General features: G+C 59.4%; 1 protein-coding gene across 1 annotated transcript; it reads left to right on the forward strand.

Annotated features, from left to right (window-relative positions):
- Positions 1-212: 212 nt before the first annotated feature.
- Positions 213-9136, forward strand: LOC129736877 (anaphase-promoting complex subunit 2-like). The gene is made up of 13 exons (XM_055721174.1): positions 213-395; positions 1046-1659; positions 2160-2292; positions 3929-4103; positions 4241-4360; positions 4664-4781; positions 4860-5038; positions 5153-5294; positions 5643-5718; positions 6298-6501; positions 7152-7281; positions 7641-7876; positions 8630-9136. Exons 1-13 carry the CDS (start codon positions 312-314, stop codon positions 8840-8842), a joined length of 2424 nt encoding a protein of 807 aa, XP_055577149.1. The 5' UTR covers positions 213-311; the 3' UTR covers positions 8843-9136.
- Positions 9137-9980: the final 844 nt, after the last annotated feature.

The raw sequence follows: 9980 nt of genomic DNA on the forward strand, positions 1-9980 counted from the left end.
GCTCACGGCCCCGGGCCGAGCCCCTCGGTCCCGCCAGCGCGGGCTGCCCGGGGGCCCGGCCGGGAGCTGCGCACGGGCCCGGGGTCCCCTGCGGGGGCCGGTCTCGGTTCGGCCGCGGCCGAGCTGCCGCGGCCGGCCCGGGCCCTCGCTACTCCAGGCCCCGCAGCCGCCTCCGCTCCGCCAGCCCCGGCCCCGCCGCCCCTGCAGCCGCGCCATGTGTCCCGCGGCCCCAGACCCGCCGTGTGCCCCCCGCCGCCCGGCCGGGCCCGGCCCTGCCCGCCCCGCCTCCTCCGCGGCGCGGCCCGGCCCGCATGGAGCCGCCGGCGGGCGCGGAGCTCTCGGCCGCCTGGAACACGCTCAGCACCGGCCTGGTGCCGCCCGCCGCCCTGGGGCTGGTGAGCGGGGCCGGGGGGCGGAGGGGCGGCCGGGGCTGCGGGGCTCCGCGCTCTGGGCCCTGTGGGCGCCTGAGGCGGGCCCGGCGCAGGCCCCGACCGCGCAGGCTTCCGCCCCCGGGGGGCTGAGGCGGCCCCGGCCCGGCCGGTCCCGGGGCTGTGGGGAGAAGCGGGCCCGGGGGCGCCTGGCGGGGGCGGCCTGTGGCTGCCGGGGACTGCGAGGGAGAGGCCGCGGCGGCCCAGGCGGCCCGTCAGGGCGGCCGGGGCAGGCTCGGGCCCGAGGGCTGGCAGTGGGGGCCCGGGGGCGGTGGGCAGCGAGGGCGGTGGGGGCCCGAGAGCGGTGGGTGCCCCCGGGTGCGGGCACTCGGGGCAGTGGGGGGCCCGGGGGCGGTGGGGGCCGAGAGCGGTGGGAGTCTGGGGCCGGTGGGGGCCCGAGGCCTGGCCATGGGGGCCCGGGGGCGGTGGGCAGTGAGGGCCGTGGGGGTCCCAGGGCGGTGGGCACCAAGGGCGGTGGGCATGGGGCTGTCAGCAGCGCAGCCCCCCGTGGGGCTCGGCGGAGCAGCGGGAGCTGCCAGGCGCCCTCTGAGCTCTGGGCCCCCCGGCACAGGCCCCCAAGGGGGGGTCTCCAGCTCGGTGCCCCCTCGGCTTTCCAGGCAGTCCCGCGGTCGGATGCTGCGCAGCCGCTGAAGGATGCGGAGCTGCGGGCAGCCCTGGACGTCCTGCGGCGTTACGACTTGCACTCGGTGGTGGAGGAGTGGTTCGTCGAGGTGCTGCAGATGGACCTTCAGGCAAACATAGCTCCCGAGTTCTGGAATGGCATCGGCCAGCATGAGAACACGGCTGAGGAGCCCCAGTGCTCCTCGCTCCTCCTGGACGCGTTTGGTCTCCTCAGGAGGCGCCTGGACCCCTACCTGAACAGCCTGGAGCTCCTGGAGAGGTGGACCGAGGCGGGCTTGCTGCTGGGGACGGGTGCCCAGACGCTGCAGGAGAAGGTCTACACCATGTTCAAGGCGATCCTCTTCTTCTCCACGACCAAATCCTTCCAGGAGATGATCCAGCAGTTCTACGGCCGCACGTTCAGGATATACATGCGGCAGTGGAAGAAAGGAGAAGAGGGAAGGAGTGAGCGTGAGAGCAGCATGAGCGAGGACAGTGATCCGGAGGAGGGCGGCGGAGACAGCGCGCTCTGCGCAGGGTGCAGCAGCAAGAGGGAGCAGTGCTGGTGCCCCAAAGCCATGGAGCAGTTTCAGCAGCTCAACGACATCCTGTACGTATGCTTACGGGGTGGTGGCTGTCACTCGCCAGGACCAGGCGGTCTGGACGGGGAGCAGTGGCGGGTTTTCTTCATTTCTGGAGATGGGAGGAGTTGCGCGTGAGGTCGGGCCGGGTCACAGTGATGGGTAGAGAACCTGACGCAGGGTGTCTGCAGGTGGCTGACGACTGGTGGTTGAACAGGAGGAGATCTTTAGAGAGAAAGTTCTTCTCCCTCGATACGACAATGCCTTCCTCTTGCGCTAAAGCCACCTGTCCAAAACGGGGCAAACTTTTCTACATGGAAAAGCTTTTGATAGCCAGAAAGTCACGTTCCTAAGGAAGATGGGGTAGCAGTCACGTCATATGCTATACACGCAGTGCGTCTGTGTGTCAGAGCATTTGCACTGAGGCCTGCATCTGTGGCGTGTCCGGGGCGGAAGGTGCCTTTGGGTAGCGGGGCTGTCTGTACTTGCTTGTGCCTTTGGTTCCATACACGGTGCATTGTCTCCGTAGCCGCCGACTGCATTTGCTGGAGAGAGTGAGCGCCGATGCGGTCACAACCATCTTGCACAGGATGATAGAAGAGAGGATGGAGCAGCGATGCAGGGGGGAGTACGAGCGCTCCTTCCTGAATGAGTTCCAGGAGGTAAGGCAGGCGTGCGGGCGGCAAGGGCCCTTCCTTTGGAGATGAGCAGCTGCTGCTGTTGGTGCTTTAGCAGCTCTGGCTAAAAGCAGATTCCACCTCAAAACCCCTTGGTCCTGGGCTGCGACTCCCAGCGCCCTTGGCAGAAGAGGTGGTTACAACTCTCAGTTTTGGTTTATGCTGGAGGGGACGGTTTGCTCTGGCCCGTGCGTGACGGACCCTTGTGTTTCACCCGGTGAGGGCCATAGCAGGAATTTCTGTGATTCCGTTTGACAAGCTACGAGAGCGTGCAGTGCCACCTGGCCTGCAGAGGACCCTCCTTCTGCGTAGGTGGGCCCATCGTTAGAATTTGTGTGGCCGTTTTCTGTCCTCTTCCCGATTTTTCAGCACCCATTTAAAACAGGCATCGGGAAAGTGAGACGATGGTCTGGCATTGATCTCACTGGTGGGCCATACACAGAATTAGAATCCTTCCTTGCGACGACCTGGTTGTTTTGCTGCTGCCTTAAACCAAGTTTGTGTTGGTCAGCGTACCCAGTGTGGCCTTCAAATAAAATTGGTCTCCGGGTTATGGCTCTTGCAGGATCCAGCCCTGGCTCCGCAGGTTGCCCTGCGCTCTTTGTTCCTGGAGGCGTGACCTTGCCTTTGCCTGTGTGGAAGCACAATGTGTGAAGTGAGGTTGCCGTGCAAACCAGGCGGCTCTCGGTGGTTGCCCCAGTTTCCTTGCTGTTTGCCGCGTCGGCTATTTCTGTCGTGTGCAAACATCGGCAGTCATTTTGTATTTGCTCCCCTTTAGTTGGTGTGCAGCCCTTTCTTTGCTGGAGCTTGTGTGAAAGAAAGGCTTTTGGGTGACCTGGAGATTGTTTGAGGACATTTTAAGGGCAGCAGGGAAAATGCAACCGCGTTCGGCTTGTCAGACGTAACTGAAGGTGCCCTTGCTCCCATCCCTTTGGGAAGGGCAGCGTGTTTGGCCACAGGACGCTGGAGCGTGTCAGAACTAGGAAGAGAGAATTTTAAGGCAAAAAGCATAAGCCTGGCAAAGCTACCGGCAAAACAGGAGAAGTCTGAGAAACAGCTTGCTAAAAGTACAAGTGAGAGACTCATCAGCAGTGGTCTGGAGAGTCAGTTGATAATCAGACTGTGACAGGAGCGCTCAGAGAAGATAACCTCACAGGAAAGAATGGGTTGGTTTGATAATGATTGTATTCCTTAGAATTGACTTTGCGTCATTTATAGTCCTTTCCTTTTCTCCTTCAGCATGCGTTATCAGCTTTCCACAGTCTTGCCCAGGTTGATGCCCAGGTGTTGTGTAGTTGTCAGGTTTGTCCTGTCTGCCGTTGTAACAGTCAGAACGTGTGCATTTCTTCAGTGCGTCCTTGGTGGAGTAGATAATTAAAAATGAGCTCAGCTGGTATTTGAGGTCTTGGTTTCAAGTGCCTGATTTTGGTTGATGGTGGGTCCTTGGGGTGGCTTGCTTGCTCTTGACGGCTTTCAGGAATCACCGAAATGTGTCACAGTCACAGCCGGTGTGGCGGGCAGTTTGCTCATTCATCTGCCTGTTGATAGGTGAAGTGTGGGACACAGCTGTGCATCCAGCTGTGGTGATCACCATCTCTGTGCTCCCCCTGTCCTTGTGCAGTGGATTGAGAAAGTGATCGGCTGGCTCAGCAGGGTTTTTCTGCAAGACGGTCCCTTGGCACGTTCCTCTGCAGAGGCTAGCAGCACCTTGAAGCGCTGGCGGTGCCACGTCCAAAGGTTCTTCTACCACAGCTACGCCAGCATGCGCATCGAAGAGCTCTTCAGCATTATTCGAGGTAGCTTTGAGCCATTCAGTCACTCGGACTTGGCTGGATGCACGATAGCTCGGCCTTCCTCTCCTGCGGTACCGCGCTGTCTCCTCTTGCCTTCCCCTGGAGCGTGGGGCTGCTTCTAATGGTGCCTTGGTTTGTAGATTTCCCAGAGTCCAAGCCTGCTGTGGAGGACCTCAAGTTCTGCCTGGAAAGGACTAATCAGAGGCATCAGCTGCTCAGCTCCCTGAAAAGCGCTCTGGAAACGCGACTTCTGCACCCTGGTGGGTACAACATCCCCGCGTGTGCCGTAACACTGTGGGGAGCCTGGGCATGAATGGGGATCTGGTGGGACCCCTCATCTGGCTTTGTGTTTGATGAGGGGGAGGCGGTCAGGCTGTGCACATTCGGGTGTGCCCGGGCAGCAGGAGCTGCTTAGATCTTTCTGCCTCGTTTTCAAAGGGGTGAGGAGCTGAGCGGGAAGTTTAGCTTTGTCAGGTGGAGCAGAGGGCTTGGAGCATCCAGGCTCCCTGCACCCAAGCTGCCTGTGCTCTGTGACTGTGAGTCCCTGTGCCCCTCTCCTGCAGGAGTCAACACGTCCGACATCATCACTCTGTATATCTCGGCCATCAAGGCACTGCGGGAGCTTGACCCCTCCATGGTTATCCTGGAGGTGGCCTGCGAGCCCATCAGGAAGTATCTGAGGTAGGAGGCTGGCGGGGCGGTCGTGGGCATCCCCTCTCCCTGCCCTTCACTCGCTCTGTTTCTCTTGCCTGTGGGCAGGACTCGGGAAGACACGGTGCGGAAGATTGTGGCCGGTCTCACAGGGGATGCGGAGGGCTCCGATCTTGCCAACGAGCTCTCGAAAGCTGACCCGGTGACCCTGGAGAACGGCCAGGAGAGTGACGATGACATCTCAGAACCGGGGGACTGGGTTCCTGACCCCGTTGACGCGGATCCAGGTTAGGTGCCAGGACCAGAAGTCTTGAGCAGCTCATTTGCTCATCCTCTAGAGCTGAGCTGAGCTGGGGCAGGTCTCTGATAGTCTGGCACTGTCGTCTGCTTGACCTCGCTAGGAAAATCCAGTTCCAAGCGTCGGTCCTCGGACATCATCAGCCTGCTGGTGAGCATCTATGGCAGCAAGGACCTGTTTATCAACGAATACCGCACGCTTCTGGCTGACCGGCTGCTCCATCAGTTCAACTACAACGCTGAGAGGTGAGGTGCAGGTGCCCAGCCTCGTCGCTTTCCATGGTAGAATCACCTGGTGAAGGTTGCTTCAGTTGTGGTCCTATGAGCAGCTGTTCGTCTTTGGCCATTTCCTCTGCAGCTCTGGGTCTGCATGTGGAATTTCACGTGCTCACCTCTTCTCAAGCTGCACCCTGCTCCATCCTGCACTTGGCTTGCACTGATCGGGCAGCATGTAGGTGACACCTTGCAAGGCTTCCTAGGAGGAGCACCCTTGTGCTAGAAGCTACCTGTTTTGGCTGCGTTGCAGGCGGCAGAGGCCAAGCCAGACCCGCCTCTCTGAGGGACCTGTGTCTGATCTGGTGTTTCTCTTACCAGGGAAATCCGCAACGTGGAGCTGCTGAAGCTGCGGTTTGGTGAAGCTCAGATGCACTATTGTGAAGTCATGTTAAAAGTATGGGGTTTACTTTTTAAATTCAAGTCCTGGGTGTTTGAACCCATTGTGAAAGAGGAGGGACTTGAGGAGGGACCCCAAAAGGGTTTTCTAGGAAAGCGGGGTTCCCAAAATCCCTGTGAGGGGGCTGGTGTGTGAGAGGCAGAAGTGTGTTCAAAATCTTGTCTGCTTTTTAAGCCCTTTGGGTTGGGTTGTCACCTCTGAGGAATGGTGGCTCTGGTGCTGTTGTCTCTCCTGCTCTTCCTGCCGTGCAGTATTCCAGCAGTGAAGAGCTGGGCTCCTCCAGCTCCTGTGGGGCTGGGACTCTGGCGTTTAATTCACTTGGAGCACTGTAGGAAGCACAGTTCTGGAGGGACTCCAGGCTAGTGTTGAGTGGAACAAGCCCTTTCTCAGCCTCCCCACGACTGTTTCTGAGTGTGCAGCAGACTTTGATGCAGACACACATGACCTTGTCCTTTCCAGTGTCCCCATCGTCATTTGGAGACGATGCTAGTCCCCTTGTTTAAGCTTCCCCTTTAGTAAGGGTTAGCACTGACTTGGAAGAGAAGGAGCTGCCTTAGCTTCCTGTGCCTTTTCCAGGATATGGCTGACTCACGACGCATTAATGCCAACATTCGTGATGAGGAAGAGAAGCTTCCAGAGGAGGAGAGGCCACCGTTCAGCCTTGTTGCTGTTATCCTGTCAAGTGAGTTCTGGCCGCTGCTGAAAGAGGAGAAGCTGGAGCTTCCAGAGAAGGTCAAGGAAGCCATGGAAGCCTATTCCAAGAAGTATGAGAAATTAAAGGTGAGGCACCTTTAACCCTCCTTCAAAACCATGTATGCTGTTGAGACTTTGTTACATGGCGTGGTCTGTGCAAAGTCTGCTTTAACATCCCTTGGATTTTGGCTGCTGGTACACCCGTGCTGTTACGGTGGAATCGCGCAGTCCTTCAGCTTTGAATCGGGGGTTACAGCTGCCCCAGCTCAGCTGTTGCCTCATGGGGGGGGTTTCTCTTTATGGGGTGCCTGGGTCGTTGTGGTGATGGCAGTTAGGGAAGAGAGTTTTCCTCGGCCTTCAAAGCAAGCAGGGCTGTTTTCACAGCAGTATGAGAAGAGATGGCGTGTGTTCCGAGGAAATGCTGCCCCAGAGGAATCTTTCTTTCCCATAGGAGTTTGTCCTGGGCAGCCCGTTTGGTCTTCCAGTGTTTCCTCAGCCTGTGCTTACCCTGCCAGGTCTGGATGACAACTTGTGCCGAGGAGGATGTTTCCCATGATGGGGTGGGGGCTGGCTGGTGGCAGTGCTGGGCGACGTGTGAGGAGGGGAGCAGCTTCAGCATCTGGCAGGGGCCTGGGGGTGCAGCTGGCCCTGGTGGCAGAGGGGCGTTTGCAGTAACGCAGCGCTTAGTGGCTCCTGTTGGCAGATGTGCCGTGAGCGGCTGCTTCCCCCTTTTGCAGGCCATGAGGACCCTGAACTGGAAGTACCACCTGGGCCTGGTGGACTTGGACGTGGAGCTGGCGGATCGCACCCTCTCCCTGTCCGTGTCCCCCGTGCACGCTGCCATCATTTTGCACTTCCAGACCAAGAGTGAGTGCTGCGGCAGAGACTCGGTGTCAACCCCTCGTGTCTGTGTGCTTCGCATGGCTGGGTGGGAGGGCCATGTTAGGGGGGTGGCTGGAGGCTCTGAGAGCTCTGGCAGCGGCACCAAGACCTGGCTCGTGGGCTTGGACCTACCAGAGGGCTCAGCAGGTCCCCAGCCACCCTCGGAGACGGCACGGAGCAGGGCCGCAGCTCAGCACCCGCTCCGCGGCCAGGCAGCCCCTGCGCACAGCTGCTTGCTGCTGGCACTGGCTCCCAGCCGTCCCCGTCCTCTCACCGAGTCGTGGCTGCTGGGGCTGGGTGGGCAGGTGTCCCGCTCTCTTCTCTGAGATCCGTGGGGTCTGCAGGTACGTGGACGCTGACGGAGCTGAGCGAAGTGCTCAAGGTGCCCGTGACGTCGCTGAAGCGTAAGATGACGCTGTGGCTGCAGCAGGGCGTCCTGCGCGAAGAGCCGCAAGGCATCTTCACTGTGATTGAGGAGGAGCAGAAGGACCAGGTGGAGAAGGTCGTTCTGATAGACAGCGACGAGGAGGGGGACTCTGCCATGGCCTCACAGGCTGACCAGAAAGAGGAAGAGCTGCAGGTACGCGCTTGTGCGTCTCGGCCGCTTGCGAAGCCGGCGGGACAATGCAAACATCCCGAGCTTTTGGTTTTGGGGAATCTGATTGAGACGAGGGCTTCAGTTTGCGCTTTGGATTTGCATTTTCCCCTGCAGGTGGCTCAGTGCAGCCTGACGGGTGTTGGAAGGGGCTGTCTCTTGGTAAACGCTCACTGGTGCAGGGGCTGGATCACAGCCTTCCCTCCAGGGAAGTGCCCGGCTGCTGAGCCACGCAGCCATTTGGGTATCTCGACCTCTGTTTTCTCAGTGTAAATAAAGAAAACCTCTGAGACAGGATTTCCTATTTAAAAGCAGCCGTAACTTTCTTGGATTCCCCCGAGCGGGGCTTCATGGCACTTAGGCTGCCAAAAAGGCTGCCCCGGCACTAACAGCTGGACCTTTGCCTTCTCTGCGTTGTGGTTCCTGGGCGCTTCCAGTGCTTTTCCTACCCGTGTGTCATGTGCGCGTGTTGTGCCGCTGGGCAACACGCAGGTGTCATACTGGTGTTTATCCACTGAGGGTCATGCACGGGCTGCACGTCAAATCCTGCTTTCTGGCTGGGTGTCCTGTTCTGGGATGTGTCCTCTTGAAAGGCCGCATGCTCCTGGCTGAGAGCAGAGCTCACAGCCACCTACTACAGCCCTGCTCCGCTTTTGGGATGGGGGATGCTCAAGCTCCCCTTTTCTTCACGGTGCAGATGCCAGCGTGATTTACTGTTGCTCGCGTGTCCCCCCGCAGCTGTTTTGGACGTACATCCAGGCCATGCTGACCAACCTCGAGAGCCTGTCCTTGGAGAGGATTCACAGCATGCTGAAGATGTTTGTGATGACAGGCCCGGTGGTTACCGAGATCGATCTACAAGAGCTGCAGGGTTTCCTGCACAAGAAGGTGCGGGACCAGCAGCTGATCTACTCCGACAGTGTTTATCGCCTTCCCAAGAACTGCAACTAGACTGTGAGCGTCCCTGCCTTCCCCTCGGTGTCACTTCTCTGTGCCTGTGCTGGGTTCCTGCGTGCCACCCAGATCTCTGCACCCTGCTGGGAAGTTCCTCTGCTCTGGGGGTTTTCTGTGCCCTCTTCCCCAAAGCGGGTGTCCTTTTCCACACGGAGACAGCTCAGCAGCAGCCTGGGCTGTGCGCCCACAATTGCTGGGTCTGGGCCTGCTCCCCACGGTGCTTTTCCTCCGGTACGTGAGTGTCTGAGCCCACTTCACTGGGCAATAAAAGCCAGCAGTCGTCTTTTCTCAGACGGTACCAACTCTTTCTCTTTCCTCTCAGCCTGCCAGGCACTGTCTCCCCCTCATTGGGTCTCCATCTGTGGTCCCGGGAGGTTTTGGGAGGGGGGCTGTTGGCTCCACTTGCTGTCTGGGTCTCTGTGTGCGGCTAAAGCAGCATCCTGCAGCTGGCTGTGATGAGCGAGACCCTGCACAAAAGCAAGTGTTTGTGCCATCTCCTGTGGCTGACGTGGGAGGAAGATGCAGGATCCGCTCACCCTTGCTTGGGACTCCTAAACTGTGGGGCACGATCGTTTTGTGGGATGAAGAACGCTTTGGATGGAGGAGGCGTAGCAGTTCTTCAGGGCAAGCTGTTCAGTCCCAGCGGAGAAGTAAGTGGGTTCTGGCAGCGGTGGGATTGCTTCACTGTGGCAGGGAGCCACAGCGGCTGCCCTCAAGGGTGCGTTGTCTTGGTGAGCTCCAGAGGCCCCGGCACCACTGAGATGAAGGAGGGGGTCGGGTGGGATAGCGCCTGAGCTCCGCTGGTTAAGCATCGCGCCCCAGCCTGGGGATCAGGCAGTGGGTTTGGGGATGGCAATCCTGTCTCCGTTTGCTACCGTTCAGGCTTCCGTGGTCCTGCTTCCCAGGTGGGTTTTGCTCCTTGGGAGGAATGTGCTGGGGAAATCTGGCTTTTAATAACCACTTGCTTTCTGTGGAGCAAAGAATGAGTGTCCACGGCTCCAGGAGCCTTCCCCCTCCTCTGCTGGCTCCTGTGTGCCAGCCCGCGGGCACTGCAGCTGCTGGAACTGAGGTCCCAAAGGGCCACGCTTGAACCTCCGGAGCAGCCTGTAACCCCGGCTGCACTGCTGTGCGTCCA

The sequence above is a fragment of the Falco cherrug genome, chromosome 9, assembly GCF_023634085.1.
Source record: "Falco cherrug isolate bFalChe1 chromosome 9, bFalChe1.pri, whole genome shotgun sequence".
Classification (NCBI taxonomy): domain Eukaryota; kingdom Metazoa; phylum Chordata; class Aves; order Falconiformes; family Falconidae; genus Falco; species Falco cherrug.

Excerpts from the sequence above, each read along its gene's own strand:
- LOC129736877 (XM_055721174.1), top strand. The coding sequence starts at position 312 with ATGGAGCCGCCGGCGGGCGCGGAGCTCTCGGCCGCCTGGAACACGCTC. Across the intron at positions 4,104-4,240 it reads GCTCTTCAGCATTATTCGAG|ATTTCCCAGAGTCCAAGCCT; the intron begins GTAGCTTTGAGC and ends CTTGGTTTGTAG. Across the intron at positions 5,295-5,642 it reads TTCAACTACAACGCTGAGAG|GGAAATCCGCAACGTGGAGC; the intron begins GTGAGGTGCAGG and ends TTCTCTTACCAG.